At 43.8% G+C, this 26,020-nt stretch overlaps 1 protein-coding gene across 1 annotated transcript in view; it reads right to left on the bottom strand.

Annotated features, from left to right (window-relative positions):
- Nucleotides 1–26,020, bottom strand: part of ALMS1 (ALMS1 centrosome and basal body associated protein) — a 111,327-nt gene that overhangs the window by 72,113 nt on the left and 13,194 nt on the right. The window contains exons 2-4 of the mRNA XM_082250492.1: nt 9,971–10,139; nt 3,808–3,928; nt 878–2,933 (exon numbers count right to left, since the gene is read on the bottom strand). Of these exons, the coding sequence (XP_082106618.1) occupies nt 878–2,933; nt 3,808–3,928; nt 9,971–10,139 (2,346 nt within the window). The remainder of the gene's footprint in view (nt 1–877; nt 2,934–3,807; nt 3,929–9,970; nt 10,140–26,020) is intronic.

The raw sequence follows: 26,020 nt of genomic DNA, 5'->3' as shown, positions 1-26,020 counted from the left end.
CTGTTCCACTATCAGTGGCACCTGAGCCAGAGCTGTATGAGAGGCCTTCCTCTTCACAGCAGACTCCCGAACCAGGTATGTGACAGATCCTCTGGTGATGGTGAACTTGTGACCTCTGTGACCGCAGTCTGCAAATAACTGGGTGATTTGGGCCATAAGGTATTGCATGACCATGGAAATGAAAGGGCAGAGGATGCAACCACACCTGACAGGGCTACAGAAGATGCCAAAGACAGAACAGATTCCAAGAACAGAAGGCAACATGACTCCAGGCTGCAGGCATTGGCATCATAAGTAGGCTCACTGCAAGCAGCCCCAGAGCTGTCAGTAGAAAATGAGCTTGGGGCACCTGGTACAGTTGGATCCTCAGAAAGTTTATTCTGTCTCTCAGGGACTCTCTTGGTGGAATCTCTGTGCTGAGTTGTTCGGGATAAACATTAAAGTCATGTAAAGTCAAACCCTTAGTAACAAAATTAAATCAGGATCAGAGGGGCACACAAAAAAGTGTTTTCTGGCTAACAAAAGGAGACAGATGTCACTTTGGGGCATTCTTTTTTCTTGCAGGATTTCTAATTTTCAAAGGTGAAAATGGAGTACAGATTTTTAAGGCTCCAGATTTGGAGGTGGAATGGCCCTTTGGAATCTTATATTTCTACACATGTCCTAAAGGTCCTTATGTATCATTGTGCCAAAGCTAAGAACTCTCATACAACCGCAAACCCACCAGTGAGATTCACACTGGAAAACCAAAGCAAGAAAGTAAAAGGATAACTTTGGTGACATCTCTATTATTGACCATGAAATAAAATTAGAAGAGTTGAAAAAAAAATAAAATAAAATATATATATATATATATATATAAGGAAATAAAACTTACAGGAATTCTTTCTTCAATGTTAAACTCCTCCTCGGGTGTTGCCTCTTCTCCTGACCAATCTTGCATTAAAGTTTTTCCTTGGCGATGGCTCATCTCTGGTACTGAAGATCCTACAGAATCCTGGAGGACATCTTCGACATGGTCACTTGTATGAGAGCTTCCTGAAAATTCTTGGTCAAGAGAGACGTCGCTGAAATGTTCCATGGTAATCAGGTTCTTATTCAGAGGTCTGCTGGATTCATCAAGCCTTTTCTCTTGTTCATGGTTCGATTTTTCTATGTGTTCAACATAGTCAGGAGGACTGTGAGCTGTATCATTCTTTCCCATACTTGCCCCCTTGTTGAGATGCTTGGTCTCATTCCCAGAAATATCTTGGCTTGGAAACGAGCGTGATTGTAAAGATTCGAAGGGTTGTACGGTGCTCAACTTGGCTGCCTCTTCTTCTTCAGCCACGGGATCTATGTTCTGCTCCGTTCTCTTCTCAGTGTGATCTCCTCCAACTGCAGTTATCACAGAGTTGTATGATTGAGATCGGGTCAACTTAGAGGCGTTGGGAGACTCTTTATGTTCTACGTTCAGGTTTGTCATGGAAGATGTGCCTTTGAATGAGGCTTCCAATCCTTTCTTCGATGTGCTGCTGTCAGTTTTTTTGGACAACATACGGTTCAAAGAATCCGCCACGGCATTATAGGCCAGCTTTTTAGGAGACACGCCAGTTAAACCCCGTAGGACCAATGTGTCGAATGACTGGTTTGTGTTCCAAGATCCGACCTTTTCGATGTAATTCAAGCTAGGCAAGGACTGGATTTTTCGTCTTTGGGGCGACAGTGACCTTTGAGAGTCACTGCTCTCGGGATAACCCTGGCTGCTCTGAACGGATTGGTGTACCCCGCTAGAGGTCACATTAGGGTTTGAAGAACTGCTATTTGGCTCTTCATTTAAAGACATATCAGATCCTGTGAGCTTGGCTTTTATTTTCTGGATTCTGCCAGAAAGTTGTTTTCGATTCATGGAAAAAATTCCAGGAGTTGACTGCGAGATGGGATAAGCTAGACGCCCAATAAAAGAAGTCTCATCTATGGGGGTGTTTATAGCCTGAGACAGGTCTGTCTCTCGTGTATGGCCACGTTCTATACAATGGGAGGACCCTGTCAACTCACCCCCTGGCTGTTCTTCCACTGTATCTTCTCCACTAAAGGAAGGCTTTGTGAATTCCTCAGGGAGATCAGGTGTATTCTGTGAAGAAGGGCTGCTGCTGTTTCTGCTCTTATGAAACTTTGACATCTCCCGTTTTTTCCCCTCTTGTTGGATCTCAGCACAAAGCTGCTTCTGAAGTTCTTCTCTGACCCCCGGAGATGACTGCCGTTGCCGTAAAGTAATACCAGACTGGTCTAAAAGACCAGGTACGCTGAGATTGGCTTTCTCCAACTCGGGGTCATCAAAATGTATTTCACTCGAATCTCGGAATGTTTCCTCCTCGACCTCTATGTTTAGTCCAGTTGGAGCTTTCGTTCGATATTGAGCCTCGAGAATGCGGACTTGGTCCTCTCTAGGTTCTTGTAATGGAACATCAATATTGTCAGTCTCGCCGGCGGAAGCAGTTTGTAAAGAATGTCTAGAAGATGAACCACTACTAGCTGACAGACCAACTTCTTTCTCCAGAAGTTCCAACAAGACGGGGGCAGGGACATTGCTACCAAGGAAAGCGCCATCTTCTGCCATGAGGTCCTCAACAGAATGATGGCCCATCCCCTTCAAGACTTCCAAATCAGAATGAATGTTTTCTGTGATAGTGTCATCTTCTTTGTGAACGTTCTCTGTGATAGTGTCATCTTCTTTGTCCCTGTGACTAACATTCAGAGGATGCTCTGACAGGTACTGAACGCTACTCAAGTCAACGCCTCCACCAGGACTCTCCTCTTCATAACGCTGTGATGAGGACAAGATTTCTTCCTCCTGGACCATCAACACTTCTTTGTTGGCCAATCTTAATGCGTCAGTCATGTGCAAAGATTTAGATCCAGGGCCTGGAAATTCAGACATGTCGAGAGAGGCCCTGGTGGTAGAAACACAGTATGGTCAATGGCTGGAACACAATTCCTAAAGAACATACTATGAAAAGTACTGTATTTTCTGGCGTATAAGACTACTTTTGAACCTCAAAAAAATCCTCCAAAAATGGGGAGTCGTCTTATACGCTGAGTATAATATCTCCAAGGTACCCCAAGTATAAGTATTACCGGTAGATGTAATCTCTCAAGACGCTGGCTGTGTGGGAATCCTGTACCGGTATACCGTATGTACCGTAGCTTCGTCTACATACAGTATACCGTGCTGAGCCAATCACGGAGAGCGATGTATTCTAATATTGAATGCAAAGCCTGCTCGGATTGGCGGAGTAACATCAGCCCGCCTCTCTGACTCTGCCAATCCGAGGAGGCTTTGCATTCAATAATAGAATACATGGCTCTCTGTGATTGGCTCAGCGCGGTATACTGTATGTAGCCGAAGCTACGGTACATACGGTATACCAGTACAGGATTCCCACACAGCCAGCGTCTTGAGATTACATCTACCGGTAATACTTATACTTAGGTTACCTTGGAGATATTATGAGAGATTACATGTAGTACAGTACTTGGGGTACCTTGGAGATCTATGAGAAATCTGATGTTTTTCAATGGTGTTGCCTTGCTTCGGAAGGGAGGTAGTCTTATACGGCGAGTATAGCCCAAAACCTTTGTTTTAACTTGAAAATTAGGGGGGTCGTCTTATACGCCGGAAAATACGGTATTTGACATCTCAAAAGCATTTTATTTTGTAGAAAGGCTATAAACATTGACTAAACTTGTGCTCTAATTTTGCAATTACTTTCAGTTCCTGAGGAGGAATCAATGCAATAAAAATATGTATAATGCCAAGAGCCATACCTGAGTGGAGCGAATTCAGTTTCTGTCTGCTGGAACAAAGTGTCTTCAAAAAACTTGTGTCCCGGGATGGATCCGGAGGTAAGAAGAGGGAGGCACGGGGACAAACGGCTGTCCTGGAAGTCTACAATAAAAGGAAAGTTAGAAAATAGAAGTTCTTACTATTTCCATTGTCAGGTAAGACTAGGAAACTTTATACTGTCCTAAAGTGGTTGCAAACCTCAGACATGAAACAAAGCATATACTTTTTATTTTCAGTGATGTCATCGCTGGGTCTCTGTGCTTCCCTATACATCTTGGCTGGTGGGAAGGGACCAGCAGGGTGCTGTACATCAGTGGTCCTCAACCCTGGCCCTCAGGGCCCACTAACAGGCCAAGTTTGCAAGATAACTGAAATACATCCCAGGTGATATCATTTGCTGCTCAGTGATTGCAGTACACTTGTCTGCATCTCCCCAAGGTAATACTTAACCACATAACGACCGCTCACATTGCTGCTACTGCGGCAATGTGGCTCGTTATCGTCCAGCGGCGTAGACCTACGTCGCTGGACTCCTCCCCTTGTGGGCGGCGCGCCGCCAGAGGATCGCTCCCGCTGTGTTCAGTCACAGCGGAAGTCGGGCCAGGGGAGGAGCAGCGGCGATCGCCGCTGCTCTTCCCCGATCGTCGGGGAATCGAGTGTGGAGATCCGCCTGTGTAAACAAAGCGGGCGGATCTCCTAAGTGACAGACAGGAACAGATTACAGGATTCAGTATAGCTGAACCTGCGATCTGTCCCTGTGTCACTCAGTCACCTCCCCCCACATGTCAGTAAGCACCAGGTATACATTAACCCCTCCCTCTCCAATAAAATTAACCCCTTCCCTGCCAGTGTCATTTTTACAGTAACAGTGCATATTTATAGCACTGATTACTGTAGTAATGTCACTGGTAACCCCAAAAGTGTCAAAAATCTCAGTCAGGGGTCCAATCTGTCCGCCACAATGTCGCAGTCCCACAAAAAAAAAAAAAAAATCACAGATCGCCGCCATTACTCGTTAAAAAAAAAAAAAACACCAAAAATTACAGAAATCTTTCCCTTAGTTAGTAAACGCAATAACTTTTGCGCAAACCAATCAAAATACGCTTATTGCGATTTTTTTTACCAAAAATATGTAGCAGAAAACAAATTGATAAAAAATTTAGATTTTACATTTTTTTTGGGGGGGGGGGGGGATTTCAAATAAAAAAAAGTGAAAAATATTGTTATTTTTTCAAAATTTTCGCTCTTTTTTTTGTTTATAGCGCAAAAAGTAAAAATCGCACAGGTGACCAAATACCACCAAAAGAAAGCTCTGTTTGTGGGGAAAAAAGGACGTAAATTTTGTTTGGGTACGGCGTTGCATGACTGCGCAAATGTCAGTTAAATTCGCACAGTGCCGAATCGCAAAAAGTGGCCCGGACGTAAGACAGCAAAATCCTCCGGTGGTAAAGTGGTTAAAATCTGGCCTGTTAGTGGGCCCCGAGTACCGGAGTTGAGGACCACTGCTGCACATAGCTTCCTGAAAACATCACACCACCCTGCCTCGGTACTCCTCAGCACTGATGCAAGCAGTGATCGGCTCTTGGGAGGAGTTGAGCAAATTTAAAAATACCTTGGTGAGTGGATGTCAATCTGGAGGAGTGAATGTTCCTAGACGGCTCGCTCTAAGTAGCACCTACATGTGATGCTGAGCCTTCGTGATTTGCAGAGATGAAATCCAATGAATGAAAGGGGTGGGCCAGGGACAGTCAGGTTGGAGGAGAAAAGGCAAGATTGGCTCAGAAAGAAGCCCGTTGTGTATGGGGTGGCAGTCCAGGGGTGCCGTATAGTCACTGTGTATAGGGTTCACTTTGAGTTTATTGGCACCAAGGTCACTGCACCATGAGACATTTTTTTCGCACCTGCCTCTAGGGCCAGGCCTTCTGGCTGGGATCAGAGGGATTTTTGATTCCTGCCCGCAGGGCCTGCCGTGGTATTGCACCATAGCTCTTTGCTCTTATCTCATTTCATTTCCCCCTTTTTTATGTTTGTCACTTTTGCACAGTATACTTTCAAAGCACGATTAGTAGGGTGTAGGTCAGGGATTCTCAAACTACGGCCCTCCAGCTGTTGCGGAACTACACATCCCATGAGGCATTGTAAAACTCTTGACATTCATAGACATGACTAGGCATGATGGGAATTGTAGTTCCTGAACAGCTGGAGGGCCGTAGTTTGAAGACCCTTGGTGTAGGTCCTCGAGCCTGCCCTGAAAGTCTTTTTAGGGGGTGGTTATGGCCTTCTGGCCCTCTCTCAGTGGGTCTCCCTTTGGGAAGCCCCACCTAGTACTTAGGGTTGGCCTGTTTCAGCAGACCTCCCAGAGAACGAGGTCTGCCTGGCTTCGGCTAGGTGGTACAGTGAGTACCCCAGTCCCTGGCAGAAGCCTTGCACCCTGGGGGATCAGGGTAAGGGTCCTTCCTCTTCAGAGGAGGACCGTGTGTGCACTTTTTTGTGTTCTCACATTTTGTGTGTGCATTTTTTTTTTTTTGCACCGGGTCTAAGTCTGCGTGTGTTTCACACACACCACAGGTTTAAAAAAATAAATTAACCACTTCCGCACTGCTCACTAGAGCTGCACTGCGGCAAAGTGGCTCGATAACGTCTGGCGACGTAGACCTACGTCACCAGACCCTCCCCTCTCTCGGCCGCCGGAGGCTCGCTCCCGCTGTATTCAGTCACAGCGGGAGTCGGGCCAGGGGAGGACAAAGCGGGCGGATCTCCTAAGTGACAGACAGGGTCAGATTGCAGGGTTCAGCATAGCTGAACCCTCGATCTGTCCTTGTGTCACATAGTCCCCTCCCCCCACACATGTCAGTAAGCACCAGGCATACATTAACCCCTTGATCACCAATAAAAATTAACCCCTTCCCTGCCAGAGTCATTTTTACAGTAACAGTGCATATTTATAGCACTGATTACTGTAGTAATGTCACTGGTACCCCCAAAAGTGTCAAAAATGTCAGTCAGGGGTCCGATCTGTCCGCCGCAATGTCGCAGTCCCGCAAAAAAAAAAAAAAATTGCAGATCGCCGCCATTATTTGTTAAAAAAAAATAAACACCAAAAATGACATAAATCTTCCCCTTAGTTAGTAAACGCAATACATTTTGCGCAAACCAATCAAAATAGGCTTATTTTTTTTTTTTACCAAACATAGGTAGCAGAAAACAAATTGGCAAAAAATTTAAAAAAATTTTGATTTTTACATTTTTTTGGGGGGGAATTTCATATAAAAAAAATGTGAAAAATATTGTTATTTTTTCAAAACTGTCGCTCTTTTTTTGTTTATAGCGCAAAAAGTAAAAATTGCACAGGTGATCAAATACCACCAAAAGAAAGCTCTGTTTGTGGGAAAAAAAGGACGTCAATTTCATTTGGATACAGCGTCGCATGACCGCGCAATTGTCAGTTAAAGTCGCACAGTGCCGAATCGCAAAAAGTGGCCCAGACGTAAGGCAGCAAAATCCTCCGGTGGTAAAGTGGTTAATAAAATAAGAAAAGGCCATTTGATGCTGGACGTCCTCCAGCCAGGAAATGAGGCGGGCTTTATCTTACTTATTGAAGCTTCTAATGCACACTGTGAAAAGCTCACAGAGTGCAGTGAAGTCAAAGTGAGCAATTTCAGTCCAGGAGAGGAGCCGATACAACTGTGAAAGACTAAAGTGAAGGCCGGGGGTCAGAGTTCCTCCCTCCTCCAGCTGTTTCCATGAACCAATTACCACTCACCACAGTCCTCAAACAGCCTGGCCGCACAACAGGACTGAGTGACAAGGGGCTACAGACCAAACAAGAAGCAGTGTGCAAAGTCTTCTAGGCTCCATTCACACTTGTGTGACTTGTCATGCGACTTTGGACTCTAAAGTCACATGACAAGTCTCACCCAATGATTTCTAACGACAACCATTCACATATGTGTGACTTAAAGTTGCAGTGACTTTAAAAAGGTTCCTGTACTACTTTAGTCCAACTTTCATGCAACTTGAGTGCCACAGACTTCAATGTAAACCCTCAAACGTTGGATGGATGTTATACATGCGACAGTTGTGCAACAGTTGTCCATTATCATTGGTCAAAGCCAAAGTTGCACCTATCCAAAGTTGCATCACAGTTGCACACTAAAGCCATACGATTTTGGAGTCGTACAAGTGTGAATAGGGCCTTGATGCTCCATTCACACTTGTACAATTCCAAATTCACGCGACTTCGGAGTGCAACTTTGATGCAACATTGATGCAACTCGGTGTGACTTCTCATGCAATTTGGAACTGTCAAATTGCACCCCATTAATTTTTACCAATTTCTTTGTGACTTGCATAGAGTTATGTTGTATGAAGTCACAAGCGGCAATTCAATTGGCTTTGCAAATAAGTAGCGCAATTTCAAAGCCGCACTGGTGTAAACCAGTGCTGACGCAACCTTGACGCACCATTGGATGGGTGCGTCTTAGATGCGACCTGTTGTCTCCCTGCAAAGTCTGACCCACTGTTGCACCACTGTCGCATGTAAAACATTCAGGTACGACTTTTATGGTCTACGGCCCTCAAGTTGCATGAAAGTCGGACCAAAGGGCTAACGCAACTTTGACGCAACATTGGATGGGTGCGTCTTAGATGTGACCTGTTGTCTCCCTGCAAAGTCTGACCCCCTGTTGCACCACTGTCGCATGTAAAACATTCAGGTACGACTTTCATGGTCTATGGCCCTCAAATTGCATGAAAGTTGGACCAAAGTACTGGTGTGAACCAGGGCTAACGCGACTTTGACACAACATTGGATGGGTGCGTCTTAGATGCGACCTGTTGTCTCCCTGCAAAGTCTGACCCACTGTTGCACCACTGTCGCATGTAAAACATTCAGGTACGACTTTCATGGTCTACGGCCCTCAAGTTGCATGAAAGTCGGACCAAAGGGCTGACGCAACTTTGACGCACCATTGGATGGGTGCGTCTTAGATGCGACCTGTTGTCCCTCTGCAAAGTCTGCCCCACTGTTGCACCAGTGTCGCATGTAAAACATTCAGGTACGACTTTCATGGTCTATGGCCCTCAAGTTGCATGAAAGTCAGACCAAAGTACTGGTGTGAATCAGGGCTAACGCAACCTTGACGCACCATTGGATGGGTGCCACTTTGATTCGACCTGTTGTCCCTCTGCAAAGTCTTACCCACTGTTGCACCACTGTCGCATGTAAAACATTCAGGTACGACTTTCATGGTCTACGGCCCTCAAGTTGCATGAAAGTCGGACCAAAGGGCTGACGCAACTTTGACGCACCATTGGATGGGTGCGTCTTAGATGCGACCTGTTGTCCCTCTGCAAAGTCTGCCCCACTGTTGCACCAGTGTCGCATGTAAAACATTCAGGTACGACTTTCATGGTCTATGGCCCTCAAGTTGCATGAAAGTCAGACCAAAGTACTGGTGTGAATCAGGGCTAACGCAACCTTGACGCACCATTGGATGGGTGTGTCTTAGATGCAACCTGTTGTCCCTCTGCCAAGTCTGACCCACTGTTGCACCACTGTCGCATGTAAAACATTCAGGTACGACTTTCATGGTCTATGGCCCTCAAATTGCATGAAAGTCGGACCAAAGTACTGGTTTGAACAAGGGCTGATCCAACCTTGAGACAACATTGTATGGGTGCGACTTTGATGCGACCTGTTGTCCCTCTGCAAAGTCTTACCCACTGTTGCACCACTGTCACATGTAAAACATTCAGGTACGACTTTCATGGTCTATGTCCCTCAAGTTGCATGAAAGTTTGACCAAAGTAGCACATGAACTACTCTGAAGTCACTGCAACCTTAGGTCGCACATATAAGAATGGTTATCATTGGAAAACATTGGGTACGACTTGTCATGTGATTTTGATGTCCAAAGTTGCACGACAAGTCGCACACGTGTGAATGGGGTGTAATTTTGCCTTCAATGGATTACAGGTAAAACAGAGTGGAATGATTTTACAAGTTGTTGATTCATTTTGGGAGCCCCTACAGGGTTCCGAAGTGCAACTTGCAAACACGTGAAGTCGCAGTGCGGTCACTGCGTGGTGAACATGTCACACACTGATTTGCGGCTGCAGCTTTGTGCAATAAGAAGTCTGTACCCAGTTGTAAGGAAAGTGTCCGACCCCCAGAGGTCTCTTCTGATTGGATGGTTCCTTCCTCCATGCTGGGGAATGAAGTCTGCTCTCCCCGCACCCCGGTTTCACTCAGCGTGTGAAGGAAGGTGCTGGCGTCCTCCTCTGCTGGAAGCTGGTACCACATCTCTGTCACCTGAGACACACAAAGAATGACAAACATTAATCTGAGGACTGAAAAGCGATACACACAAGTCGCAGCACACTTCCCGCCAACCCAATTCTTGACTTTATTTTTTTGCAATTGTTTGTTCTGCATCTGCTACAGCAAAACAAATATTAAACTATAACTGAAGGCAAAACTTTTTCCCTCATTTTTTTGATAGAGTGGAGAGGGATTAGAACCCCTGTAAGGTTTATATTTCTGTCTGTGACCCCATTAGGGAGATTCACCCCCTCTGTTAGTCCTGTTATAAAATCCAAAAGGTCCGGACACCTGCCCTCCAAAAATACCCATCTTTATTAAGTCATAAAACCAACATATCCCAGCAACAAGGCACTGTGGGACATGAGAAATGTCTACGCGTTTCAAGCTACTTTAAAGCTTAACCACTTCAGTACTGAGCACTTTCACTCTCTTCCTGCCCAGACCAATTTTCAGCTTTCAGCGCTGTCATACTTTGAATGACAATTGCACGGTCATGCAACGTTGTATTTTTTTGGTGGTATTTATAAACACTGGGTTTTTATTTTTAGACAATATTTTGAAAAACAAGTTTTTTTCAGTTTTGGTTAAAAAATGTTGCAAAGAAGTAATTTTTCTTCTTCACTGATTGGCCGGCACTGATGGGCCCTGGTGGGGGCGGCAGACATGGGAGTACTGTAAGTCACACATGTGCAAGTCACAAGCAAGTCTCAAGTCTTAACCTTCAAGTCTCAAGCAAGTCCCAAGTTACTGTGGCCAAAAGCAAGCAAGTCAAGTCGAGTCCCTGCTAAAAGTCAAGCAAGTTGAGTCAAGTCATTTATTTTGGTCAAGTCACAAATCAAGTCAAAATACTGATCTATCCCAATTTTCACCTTTAAATCAGTGGTCAGGAAAGGTTTTTTTTTATTTTCAACATTAACAAAACTGCTTAGTGCTTTTTTCTTGGCATATTAAAGAAACCCTTTGAATGCCCAAACAGCTCAAAATCCTTCGTCCGGTCATGTTTCATCATCACAGTCACTAAAAACATGTTAAGTATTTCCATTGTTAAACAGCCAGTGTCCTACAAATCAGAGCACACGGAGGTGTTTAAAGTGACTGTGGTGTCAGAAACATACAGTGGGTACGGAAAGTATTCAGACCCCTTAAATTTTTCACTCTTTGTTATATTGCAGCCATTTGCTAAAATCATTTAAGTTCATTCTTCTTCCTCATGAATGTACACATAGCACCCCATACTGACAGAAAAACACAGAATTGTTGACATTGTTGCAGATTTATTAAAAAAGAAAAACTGAAATATCACATGGTCCTAAGTATTCAGACCCTTTGCTGTGACACTCATATATTTAACTCAGGTGCTTTCCATTTCTTCTGATCATCCTTGAGATGGTTCTACACCTTCATTTGAGTCCAGCTGTGTTTGATTATACTGATTGGACTTGATTTGGAAAGCCACACACCTGTCTATATAAGACCTTCCAGATCACAATGCATGTCAGAGCAAATGAGAATCATGAGGTCAAAGGAACTGCCTGAAGAGCTCAGAGACAGAATTGTGGCAAGGCACAGATCTGGCCAAGGTTACAAAAAGATTTCTACTGCACTTAAGGTTCCTAAGAGCACAGTGGCCTCCATAATCCTCAAATGGAAGACGTTTGGGACGACCAGAACCCTTCCTAGAGCTGGCCGTCCGGCCAAACTGAGCTATCGGGGGAGAAGAGCCTTGGTGAGAGAGGTAAAGAAGAACCCAAAGATCACTGTGGCTGAGCTCCAGAGATGCAGTCAGGAGATGGGAGAAAGTTGTAGAAAGTCAACCATCGCTGCAGCCCTCCACCAGTCGGGGCTTTATGGCAGAGTGGCCCGACGGAAGCCTCTCCTCAGTGTAAGACACATGAAAGCCTGCGTGGAGTTTGCTAAAAAAACACCTGAAGGACTCCAAGATGGTGAGAAATAAGATTCTCTGGTCTGATGAGACCAAAATAGAACTTTTTGGCCTTAATTCTAAGCGGTATGTGTGGAGAAAACCAGGCACTGCTCATCACCTGTCCAATACAGTCCCAACAGTGAAGCATGGTGGTGGCAGCATCATGCTGTGGGGGTGTTTTTCAGCTGCAGGGACAGGACGACTGGTTGCAATCGAGGGAAAGATGAATGCGGCCAAGTACAGGGATATCCTGGACAAAAACCTTCTCCAGAGTGCTCTGGACCTCAGACTGGGCCGAAGGTTTACCTTCCAACAAGACAATGACCCTAAGCACACAGCTAAAATAACGAAGGAGTGGCTTCACAACAACTCTGTGACTGTTCTTGAATGGCCCAGCCAGAGCCCTGACTTAAACCCAATTGAGCATCTCTGGAGAGACCTAAAAATGGCTGTCCACCAACGTTTACCATCCAACCTGACAGAACTGGAGAGGATCTGCAAGGAGGAATGGCAGAGGATCCCCAAATCCAGGTGTGAAAGACTTGTTGCATCTTTCCCAAAAAGACTCCTGGCTGTATTAGATCAAAAGGGGGCTTCTACTAAATACTGAGCAAAGGGTCTGAATACTTAGGACCATGTGATATTTCAGTTTTTCTTTTTTAATAAATCTGCAACAATGTCAACAATTCTGTGTTTTTCTGTCAGTATGGGGTGCTATGTGTACATTCATGAGGAAGAAGAATGAACTTAAATGATTTTAGCAAATGGCTGCAATATAACAAAGAGTGAAAAATTTAAGGGGGTCTGAATACTTTCCGTACCCACTGTAACAGGCACATTAATTTTGCTTTAAGACATATTGAGAAAATGAAAATATTTAATAACTTAAAAAGTAAAGTCATTTTGAGTCATATGTCTCAAGTCAAAGTCAAGTCTTTTATTAATTTTAGTCAAGCAAGTCTCAAGTCCTCAAACTGGTGACTTAAGTCTTACTTAAGTCAAGTCATGTGACTCAAGTCCCCCACCTCTGGGGGGCGGCACCGATGGGCCCTGGTGGGGGCGGCACTGATGGGCCCTGGTGGGGGCGGCACTGATGGGCCCTGGTGGGGCGGCACTGATGGGGCTGCGCTGATTATTAGTGAAAACAATGCACTCACTGTGCCCTGTCAGACTTTATCAGTTATCGGCTCTCCTTTCCTCAGACACAGCGTGTAAATAAAGGAATGCCGATAACCAGCAAGTCTATTTACATGTGATCAGCTGTGATTGAACACAGGTGATCACATGGTAAATGGCTGCTGACAGACAAATGTCCCAGCGCCTCTGTTTCATTATAGAAATTTGTCTCGGTGCCTCCATTTCTCCTCTTAGATGCTGGGCCCACTCTTTGAGCCCACGTGTAAGTAGTAAGGCTCCTCATTTGACATCCAACGCCCCACACCATATATCTCCTTTCTACATCTCCAACTTATATGAGATTTTTTTTAGACACCATTTTGCATCAAACTCCTGATGAGTGGACCTTACTAGGACCCATGAAACGCGTAGAGCTCCAGAGATGCCAAGATATATCCGTTCATTCACAGATCAATTGTGCACTTCACAGCGGAATTTTTTTAATAATATTATACATGTGGTGTTTTATTATGTATGGATTTCCCTATGTTAATCTTTACTGTATACGGTTGCATCATCAATGCAAATCATTCTAATGCATAATTGTTTATTATGGGATTTGTAATAAATCATTATTTGTACTCAAGCTGCCTCTTTTTAGTGATCTACCTTAAAGTCCCACGACCATTGCCTTGTTTTTGAAGGAAACAAATAGAACAACGTTCACAGGTTGAACTGGATGGACTATTGTCTTTTATTCAACCTCACCTACTATGTAACTATGTAACGTGTTTTCTGCTCTGTAAAACTAATAATAAAATAAAACCAATCAAAGATCCACATTTGAAAGTGGAACCAAATTTAAATTTTTTACATAGTTACATAGTAGGTGAGGTTGAATAAAGAGAATAGTCCATCCAGTTCAACCTGTGTAGGTGTGTTTGGCTGTAATCATCTCACATAGCCCTGAATGTATTGATCCTTGAGATGTACGTCCAAGAGTCTTTAAAAAGTAGCCATACTCCCCGCAGTTACCACCATTTGTGGTAGAGAATTGCACAATCTTATTGCCCTTACTGTAAAAAAAAAACAAAAAAACCCTGCATAGCCTGAGGTTAAATCTCTTCTCCTCCAATTTAAATTTTAAATATAATGGTTTGCAGATTGGCCACTAGAGGGCGACCTTGCTATGCACTATGGGAGACTCATAGACTTTCATTGTAAAGAGGATTTAATGAAGAAATATGAAATATAATATATATATGAAATTAAAAAAAAAAGTGAACATTACTAACCCAGCAAAATGTTGCACCCATGTAAGCACCGTGAGGGGGGGGGGGGGGGGAGAAATAAACGGAAATATAACCAAATTCTGCAAGTAGAACTGTCTAATACTTAGCCAATGATTTTTGCCTGCTGTAGTGCATTCCACACAATGCGTTGTCCGACTTCTCCCTCCCACAACTTTCAATTAACTACTACAGCCGGATCTGCCGACATACTCAGAGCCAGAAACAACCATTGTGCTAGAGTTCCATACACAGTCCCAGTCTGCAGACAAGCTTCAAGTGATTGTTAGACATGTGCGGTTCATTTCGTTCTGAATAAATATTCGGGCAAATTTTTCATTATTCGGGGATTCGCATATATATTTTATTTTATTTATTTCAGGTTCTTCTATAGCGCCGCCAATTTACGCAGCACTTTACATATACATTGTACATTCACATCAGTCCCTAAGTCCCTAACTCACATTCATACATACACATACTAGGGCCCAGAGGCGTAACTAGAACCTTCAGGGCCCCGGTGCAAAAAAACATGAAGGGACCCCCCCCCCCGGACCCCCGGCCGGGGCCCTTCCCTTCAAGCCTGGGGCTCTTCCCACTAATCCTGGGGCCCTTTACTCCCGTGACGGGACCCTTTCACAAGTTCTGCAGTGGGCCCCCTTCCTGCCATCTGAAAAAAAAAAAAAATCAACATTTTTTTAACATTTTAGGCCAATTTGTTTTCTGCTACATTTTTTTTTTTCTTTTTTACAAAAAATATCGCAATATGCTCATATTTTGGTTTGCGCAAAAGTTATCGCGTCTACAAACTACGGAAAAGATTTGTCATTTTTATTGTTTTTTTTTTTTTTACTAGTAATGGCGGCGATCTGCGATTTTTAGCGGGTCTGTGACATTGTGGCGGACAGATCGGACCCCTGACTGACATTTTTGACACTTTTGGGGGGACCAGTGACATTACTACAGTAATCAGTGCTATAAATATGCATTGTTACTGGAATAATGACACTGGCAGAGAAGGGGTTAATTATGTGGGTGATCAAGGGGTTAAATGTGAGCCTAGGGGAGTGATTCTAACTGTGGGGGGGGGGGCGTGGCTTGTGAAATGACCATAGAGACCTGTGATCCTATATAGAAGGATCACAGGCGCTCTGTGATCATTCCAGAGAAGAACGGTCAGCTGTGTCCTTCTCTCTCAGCGGGGAGCAATCGCGGTTGTGTCAGGCGGCCTGCCCCCTGCATCGGCTTTCCCGCTGCCGAGTGGGGACGGGAGCGCGCCGCGCCTCCTAGCTGCAGGCTCGCAACCGACGTAGGTCTTAATCAGTTTGCACAGGAGGGCTGCACTGCCGCAGTAAAAAGGCGGCGAGCGGTCGGGAAGAGGTTACCCATCTTGCCTATCGGGCACTTTCACCCTATTCCTGTCCAGGCCAATTTTCAGCTTTCAGCACTGTCACACTTTGAATGACAATTGCGCAGTCATGCAACACTGTACCCATATGAGATTTTTATAATTTTTTTTTTTTTTTTAAACAAATAGAGCTTTCTTCTGGTGGTATTTAATCATCACTGGTTTTTTTTTTTTTTTGCAAAAAATGACTGAACATTGTGAAAAAAACAAAACGTTTTTATATTTTGTTATAAAATTTTGCAAACAGGTAATTTTTCTCCTTCACTGATGGGCATTGATGAAGTGGTACTGATGAGCACTGATGGGCACAGATCAGGAGGCACTGTTGAGGGTGCACTGATGGGTGGCCGTGATGGGCACTACAAAGTGGCACTGATGGGCACTGATAGGTGGCACTGACAGGCAGCACTGATAAGTGACACTGATGATGAGGCAGTGATGGGTGGCCCTGATGGGCACTAATAGGTGGCACTAATAGGTGGCACTGATAGGCAGCACTGATAAGTGACACTGATGAGGCAGTAATGGGCGCTGATTAGCAGTACTGATGGGCACTGATAGGTGGCACTGATAAGTGACACTGATGAGGCAGTAATGGGCGCTGATTAGCAGTACTGATGGGCACTGATAGGTGGCACTGACAGGCAGCACTGATGAGTGACACTGATGATGGGGCAGTGATGGGTGGCACAAAGAGGTGGCACTGATAGGCAGCACCAATAAGTGACACTGATGATGAGGCAGTGATGGGTGGCCCTAATGGGCACTAATAGGTGGCACTGATAGGCAGCACCAATAAGTGAAACTGATGATGTGGCAGTGATGGGCGCTGATTAGCAGTACTGATGGGCACTGATAGATGGCACTGGTAGGCACTAATTAGCAGCACTGGATGGCACTAACGGACTGATGTCCCTCTAACAGAAGCCGGATAATGGCTTTCTTCTTTTCTTCACACTGACACCATGAGGGGAAAAAAAGCTTATAACCGGCTTCTGTTTACTTCCGTGATCAACTGTCATTGGCTGACAGCTGATCACGTGGTAAAGGGCCCGCTGTAATTTGGCCCTTTTTCCCCTGATCGGTGATCAGCTGAGTCCCAAGGACTCAGCGATCAAAGAGTGCACCTCTTCAGGGGGTGCGTGGGCAGCACAAGACATGGACGTCATCCATGTACGCCCTCCCAGCATTTTAAGCCCGCGCTGTAGACGTCTTATGGCTATAGAGTGGGCGCCAAGTGCTTAAAATGTATCAATTCCTGTTGCATTGGATTTCATTATGTATGTAATAATGTCTTGATGCTGACATCTAGTGGCAATTTCCTGTAACTGCAACTTGTTTTTTTTTTTATACCTGTTAATGGTATAATCCAGATTCCCTGTATGTTAAGGACAGTTAGTTTAATACTTATATAGACCCCTCCCGTCGTCTTAATGTTTCCTCAGTAAGCTACATAAGCCTGAGACGATTACTGTCTCTTTACACTTGAAATGATCATTGATCATCCATGTCCTGCATTTTAAGAAGTAAAACTACATTAAACTGTTGTGTCTTATTGGAGGGCTGAGCTGTGTGTGGAGGGTGCTTATTCAGCAGGTGACCATACTGGCTGAAAAGACTGAGGCGACTCCAACACCGCATTCACATCTTGGCGTTTTGAATCGCGGGCAGATTTGCCACAAGCGCCGAGGTGTGAATGACAAAATCGCAGAAAGCACATTGGAGATGCCATTCATTTAAATAGCACCTAAAATCGTGGTGCTGTTTTGGCACTATTGTCGCGCGATAAATTGTGCTGCAATCACGGCAACCCGCATCGCGTAAAGCTTGTTGCCCACAAAAAAAAAGTTCAGGAGCTACTTATGGGCAACATGCTTCACGCGATGCGGGTTAGCTCGACAAAACCGCATTGTGATTTTAGGTGCCATTCAAATGAATGACATCTTAAATGTGCTTTCTGCGATTTGTCATTCATACCTCGCTTTGAAATCATGGGCAGAACTGCTGCAAATCTGCCCGTGATTCAAAATGCAGGGATGTGAATGCAGCCTAAAAGAGGTATGCCGATGCATACAGCGGTGCTTGAAATAGAACACAGGGCTTTAAAAAACACTTTATCTATCGATGGAAGAAAACACTATGAAAAGTTTACAAGCAACATTTAATAAAGCAGGGATGCGCAAATCATATCGCCCAACGCCCGGGACTACATGGCCAGGCCGGGTTTTTGTGTTTTTTTTTTTACATTTAGCCCAAACAGCAGGGTGTACTTTATTTTCACGTAGTGATTCTCTTTTCACTAAAAGTGATCCGAGCAGCTGATTAGCCTCTGGATCACTTTTTGAAGCAGCAGTAGAAGAAGGGGTCAACACCACCCCACGTCCCATCCCCCCACCCCCCACTGCTCACCAATGCTTCTTGGGCTTAACACCAGCAAGCCTGGGAAACGATCCGGCGATGCACGCAGCTGGCCATAGAACTATGGCGGGACCAGATTGTCTCTTCTCACCTCTATGATCTAGGAGGCCGGGACTGATGTCAGGATGTCACTTCCAGTTTAGATGTAAACAATTTTGTTTTGGAAAGCATCAGATCAATGCTTTTTTTTTTTTTTCTTGATCCAATGCTTTCAAGGGTGGAGGAGAGATCTAGGGTCTGATAGACCCCAGATGTCTCCATACAGATGCTTACATTTCTTGTTATAGCAAAAAAAGTGATTAAAAAAAGGGACAGTGTAAAAAATAAAAAAAGGTTAACCACTTAAGCCCCGGAAGATTTTACCCCCATTCCGACCAGGGGGTATTTTGCGATTCGGCACTGCGTGACTTTAACGGACAATTGCGCGGTCGTGCGACGCTGTACCTAAACGAATTTGGCGTCCTTTTTTTCCCACAAACAGAGCTTTCTTTTGGTGGTATTTGATCACCTGTGCGATTTTTTGATCACACGCTATAAACAAAAAAAGAGCTTCAATTTTGCAAAAATAGCAATATTTTTCACATTTTTTTATATGAAATTCCCCAAAAAAAAATTTAAAAATCAAAATTTTTTTACTTTTTCGGCCAATTTGTTTTATGCTACCTATGTTTGGTAAAAAAAATCGCAAAAAGCGTATTTTGATTGGTTTGCGCAAAAGTTATCGCGTTTACTAACAAAGGGAAAGATTTCTGTCATTTTTGTTGGTTTTTTTTTTTAACGTGTAATGGCGGCGATCTGCGATTTTTTTTGCGGTACTGCGACATTGGGGCGGACAGATCGGACCCTTGACTGACATTTTTGACACTTTTGGGGTTACCAGTGACATTTCTACAGTAATCAGTGCTATATATATATGCACTGTTACTGTAAAAATACACTGGTAGTGAAGGGGTTAACTTTATTTGGGAGGGAGGGGCTGTGTGTATCCCTAGGGGCGTGCTTTCTACTGTGATTGGCTGGGGCTTGAGCTGTATGGACACTGATCAACGGATCTACATACTAGATCCGAGTGATCAGTATCCTAACAGCAAGGAGAATGACAGGCAGCTTGTTTACACAAGCTGCCTGACATTCTCCCTCTCCCCCGCCGATCGCCGAGTGACCGGCGGACATCGGGTCCGCCGGTCACACGCGCGGGGGGGTCCGTGACCACGCGGGAGCGCGCCTCCGGGGGCGCGCGCTCGCTCCCTAGACCCTCACAAGCTAGTGACGTAGCCCTACGTCACTTTGCCTGTGAGGGGCTGACTGCCGACGTAGATCGGCGTTAGGCAGTCGGCAAGTGGTTAATAAAATATATATATATACTTTTTTTGTTTTTTTTTTTTTTTTTAAAAGAACCCCCGTCTCCTCATGCTAGTGCATACATAGGTCTCGCACGTATATGTAAACGGTGTTCAAACCACATGTGAGGTGTCATCGCAAACGTTATAATGATAGTAAAAATTCTAGTGCTAGACTTCCTCTGTAACTCTAAAACGTAACCTGTAAAAAATGTAACGTGTCGCTTTTGTCTCCTTCCACGAGTATGCGCAATTTTAAGGCGAGACATGCTAGGTATCGATTTACTTGCCATAACATCAGGTTTTATATTTTGCAAAAAAAATTGGGTCACATACTGTTTTTTTTTTTTTGCATTAAAATACATTAAAAAGTGTATTTTCTCCCCAAAAATTGCATTTGAAAAATTGTTGCGCAGATACTGTCTGACATAAAAATATCCAACACCCACTATTTTATTCTCTACGGCCTCTGCTTTTATATACAGTGCCTTGCGAAAGTATTCGGCCCCCTTCGAACTTTGCGACCTTTTGCCACATTTCTGGCTTCAAACAAAGATATAAATCTGTAATTTTTTGTGAAGAATCAACAAGTGGGACACAATCATGAAGTGGAACGAAATTTATTGGATATTTCAAACTTTGTTAACAAATAAAAAACTGAAAAATTGGGTGTGCAAAATTATTCAGCCCCTTTACTTTCAGTGCAGCAAACTCTCTCCAGAAGTTCAGTGAGGATCTCTGAATGATCCAATGTTGATCTAAATGACTAATCATGATAAATAGAATCCACCTGTGTGTAATCAAGTCTCCGTATAAATGCACCTGCACTGTGATAGTCTCAGAGGTCCGTTTAAAGCGCAGAGAGCATCATGAAGAACAAGGAACACACCAGGCAGGTCCGAGATACTGTTGTAGGGAAGTTTAAAGCCGGATTTGGATACAAAAAGATTTCCCAAGCTTTAAACATCCCAAGGAGCACTGTGCAAGCGATAATATGGAAATGGAAGGAGTATCAGACCACTGCAAATCTACGAAGACCTGGCCGTCCCTCTAAACTTTCAGCTCATACAAGGAGAAGACTGATCAGAGATGCAGCCAAGAGGCCCATGATCACTCTGGATGAACTGCAGAGATCTACAGCTGAGGTGGGAGACTCTGTCCATAGCACAACAATCAGTCATATACTGCACAAATCTGGCCTTTATGGAAGAGTGGCAAGAAGAAAGCCATTTCTTAAAGATATCCATAAAAAGTGTTGTTTAAAGTTTGCCACAAGCCACCTGGGAGACACCAAACATGTGGAAGAAGGTGCTCTGGTCATATAAAACCAAAATCGAACATTTTGGCAACAATGCAAAACGTTATGTTTGGTGTAAAAGACACAGCTCATCACCCTGAACACACCATCCCCACTGTCAAACATGGTGGTGGCAGCATCATGGTTTGGGCCTGCTTTTCTTCAGCAGGGACAGGGAAGATGGTTAAAATTGATGGGAAGATGGATGGAGCCAAATACAGGACCATTCTGGAAGAAAATCTGATGGAGTCTGCAAAAGACCTGAGACTGGGACGGAGATTTGTCTTCCAACAAGACAACGATCCAAAACATAAAGCAAAATCTACAATGGAATGGTTCACAAATAAACATATCCAGGTGTTAGAATGGCCAAGTCAAAGTCCAGACCTGAATCCAATCGAGAATCCGTGAAAAGAACTGAAAACTGCTGTTCACAAACGCTCTCCATCCAACCTCACTGAGCTCGAGCTGTTTTGCAAGGAGGAATGGGCAAAAATTTCAGTCTCTCGATGTGCAAAACTGATAGAGACATACCCCAAGCGACTTACAGCTGTAATCGCAGCAAAAGGTGGCGCTACAAAGTATTAACTTAAGGGGGCTGAACAATTTTGCACGCCCAATTTTTCAGTTTTTTATTTGTTAAAAAAGTTTGAAATATCCAAAAAATTTCGTTCCACTTCATGATTGTGTCCCACTTGTTGTTGATTCTTCACAAAAAAATTACAGTTTTACATCTTTATGGTTGAAGCCTGAAATGTGGCAAAAGGGCGCAAAGTTCAAGGGGATACTTTCGCATACTTTCGCAAGGCACTAATATATATATATATATATATATATATATATATATATATATATATATATATATACACATATACACAGTGGGTACGGAAAGTATTCAGACCCCCTTAAATTTTTCACTCTTTGTTATATTGCAGCCATTTGCTAAAATCATTTAAGTTCATTCTTCTTCCTCATGAATGTACACATAGCACCCCATACTGACAGAAAAACACAGAATTGTTGACATTGTTGCAGATTTATTAAAAAAGAAAAACTGAAATCTCACATGGTCCTAAGTATTCAGACCCTTTGCTGTGACACTCATATATTTAACTCAGGTGCTTTCCATTTCTTCTGATCATCCTTGAGATGGTTCTACACCTTCATTTGAGTCCAGCTGTGTTTGATTATACTGATTGGACTTGATTAGGAAAGCCACACACCTGTCTATATAAGACCTTCCAGATCACAATGCATGTCAGAGCAAATGAGAATCATGAGGTCAAAGGAACTGCCTGAAGAGCTCAGAGACAGAATTGTGGCAAGGCACAGATCTGGCCAAGGTTACAAAAAGATTTCTGCTGCACTTAAGGTTCCAAAGAGCACAGTGGCCTCCATAATCCTCAAATGGAAGACGTTTGGGACGACCAGAACCCTTCCTAGAGCTTGCCGTCCGGCCAAACTGAGCTATCGGGGGAGAAGAGCCTTGGTGAGAGAGGTAAAGAAGAACCCAAAGATCACTGTGGCTGAGCTCCAGAGATGCAGTCAGGAGATGGGAGAAAGTTGTAGAAAGTCAACCATCACTGCAGCCCTCCACCAGTCGGGGCTTTATGGCAGAGTGGCCCGACGGAAGCCTCTCCTCAGTGTAAGACACATGAAAGCCCGCATGGAGTTTGCTAAAAAAACACCTGAAGGACTCCAAGATGGTGAGAAATAAGATTCTCTGGTCTGATGAGACCAAAATAGAACTTTTTGGCCTTAATTCTAAGCGGTATGTGTGGAGAAAACCAGGCACTGCTCATCACCTGTCCAATACAGTCCCAACAGTAAAGCATGGTGGTGGCAGCATCATGCTGTGGGGGTGTTTTTCAGCTGCAGGGACAGGACGACTGGTTGCAATCGAGGGAAAGATGAATGCGGCCAAGTACAGGGATATCCTGGACAAAAACCTTCTCCAGAGTGCTCTGGACCTCAGACTGGGCCGAAGGTTTACCTTCCAACAAGACAATGACCCTAAGCACACAGCTAAAATAACGAAGGAGTGGCTTCACAACAACTCCGTGACTGTTCTTGAATGGCCCAGCCAGAGCCCTGACTTAAACCCAATTGAGCATCTCTGGAGAGACCTAAAAATGGCTGTCCACCAACGTTTACCATCCAACCTGACAGAACTGGAGAGGATCTGCAAGGAGGAATGGCAGAGGATCCCCAAATCCAGGTGTGAAAGACTTGTTGCATCTCTCCCAAAAAGACTCCTGGCTGTATTAGATCAAAAGGGGGCTTCTACTAAATACTGAGCAAAGGGTCTGAATACTTAGGACCATGTGATATTTCAGTTTTTCTTTTTTAATAAATCTGCAACAATGTCAACAATTCTGTGTTTTTCTGTCAGTATGGGGTGCTATGTGTACATTCATGAGGAAAAAGAATGAACTTAAATGATTTTAGCAAATGGCTGCAATATAACAAAGAGTGAAAAATTTAAGGGGGTCTGAATACTTTCCGTACCCACTGTATACACACACACACACACATTATATATATATATAAATAATTTTGGGGGGGTTCAGGGTAATTTGCTAGCAAAAAAATTATGATTTTTTTTTTTTACATGTAGGAGAGAAATGTCAGAGTTGGCCCAGGCTCAAAGTAGTTAAAACGGAATTACGCCACCCAACACCTGGCATCTCTGCGGGCATTACACCCTTCATAGCAGAACAAAGACCCTTAAACATGTCGTTTTTGAACAAGTGGATTACATTAATCTGTAAAAAAAAAAAAAAAAACAACAGGAAGTCGATGGTAAGTATGTCTCACCGGATCCAAAGTATTGATTATAACACAAGAGACCGCCGCAATTCACAGCGCCTAATCGTCTTAAGATTATATAAAAGGGAATGTCAAAAATCAAAGACAAAAGCCCGGGTGACGTCAGCGCCTCCGCTTGTGTCATCAAACATATTTTAATTAAAAACCCATCTCCATACTTTTATTTTATTATTTGTGTTCTCCAGTCAAGTGTCCTACAATCAGCGCGCTCCGTGTCAGAATCGGATCATCTAGCCTTTTGTGCGGCTATTTTTAGACGCTCGTTAGCGTAAGGAGCGAAATCGGGGGGCTGTTTTCCTTTTCTCTATGACATAACCGTCTCATTCTATGTTAGCAAAACAGAGCATCAGCTGCCAAGAGTCTTTCAGAGTTTTAATCAAATATTGCTAATGAGTCATTGGGAAGAACACAAGAGGCAGGCAACGCTCCATTGCCGAGAATGTCAAAGAGCAAATCATTAATAACTTGTTTTTTTAATTCGGTTTTCGAGGTAGACGGGGACGCATCCATCTCTGGAGAATGACAGATGGGGAAAAGCGTCGAAAACCGGATGTCGACTTGCGAAATAACAAAGGAATGATATTAGAAAAGTCACCAGATGCTGGGGTCACCTAGTACTAGAAGGTCAGTCCACCCAAAAGGGATATTGGGTCCCTCACAGCTTTGCATTGAGGAACACCAATGGCCATTAGGGTGGGATGGCTAAGACAACTTTTGGAGCTGAAAGTTGCCATTGGAAATGGAGTCCCATGTGCCGGAGGTTTCTGCAGTATTCAATACGGTAAAACGGCATATAAATGTACTTCTAGCCACTAATAAAATGTTTTTTTTTCATGTAACAATCAGTATCTTTTGCTAGAAAATTACTTAGAACCAGCGTGCGTTCCACGGAGGGCAGGAAGTGACGTCAATGGTTCGATGCGACCGGAAATACGTCACTTCCTGCCCAAGCTGGACGGCGTTACTGGAATCTGTACTTCCTTGTTTTACAAGACATTTTCTTGTAGGTAACCTTTTCAGCGCACATTAAACTTGTTTTGTATGGACTTCACTATGTCGGGCCATTCTTTTGGCTTGAGCCCCAAAGACGCGCTCAAGGTGCCACCAAGCGTTAGAGTGAAAAGACCTTACAGGTGGAACAAGGATCCATCTTTCTACACTCAAAGCTTCTTTGACCCTCAGACGGAAAAGCTGAGGGTCCATTATTTCCAGTGAGTGGGGACACAGGAAGGGAGTGATACACCCCGCACCGCCTGATAGGGCTGAAGCATTCTTTTCAAGCACTTTTGTACACTGTTGAGTTGTTCACTTTGAGGTCAACACAGAGGACAAGGGGGCACTCTTTACGTCTAGAGGAAAACAGATTTCGTCTCCAAATACGGAAAGGTTTCTTCACCGTAAGAGCTGTGAAAATGTGGAATAGACTCCCACCAGAGGTGGTTCTGGCCAGCTCACTAGATATATGGGATTGTATGGTTGGGTTTTCAATACTGTTTTTTTTTTTGGTTGAACCCGATGGACTTGTGTCTTTTTTTCAACCTGATTAACTATGTTACTATGTACACTTATGGACATTTTTGGAGCACTTTATGTAATTTTTTGCGGCATATTTATAGCACTATTGCACTTCTATAGCATACTACTTTTAGCACTTTATTGTGAATATGTAAATTTTTTTTGCACATGAACACTTTAATATATCATTTATTACTGTTTAGGTGGAAGCGCTGTTTTATTGTCATATATTTATGAGTTTTTACTTGGTGAACAGCAGCTGCACTTTTTAATAATTTTACCAATAGTTTTTACATAGCGCGGGTTTATTAATAATTTGATCACTTCGTTAGTCCCTAGGGTTGCTTTTACAAGAGAGCAAATCGTCGGCTCTAATAAACAATACCGGGATGATGCCCAGTGACGTAGTCACCTAGTCTAGTGACGTATTGGTTACATTGCCGGTCATCATATGGCTAGGATATCCATATTTTGAACATATTTCGTTATCTCAGATGGGAGTCCTAGAGAAATCTATTTAGGCCAAACTCCAAGAAACTTTATGGTGGCGGTTCCCCATCCCGGGAAGGTGGAGACATACTGACGAAACGTCCTGCTGGCAGCATTGTAGGCTACATACACTTGCCGATCCCCTTTGCTGGGCTGATTTACCCTTTACGTTCCTTTATTGAACAAATATACTGTTTGGCGGACAATGTGTATGAACACGAATTGTGCTCTTTAATAACTACTA

Source organism: Pelophylax lessonae, assembly GCF_965119305.1.
Source record: "Pelophylax lessonae genome assembly, chromosome: 1".
NCBI classification, from domain to species: domain Eukaryota; kingdom Metazoa; phylum Chordata; class Amphibia; order Anura; family Ranidae; genus Pelophylax; species Pelophylax lessonae.
Note: the sequence above shows the minus strand (reverse complement) of the source record. Positions and strands in the feature narration are given on the sequence as shown.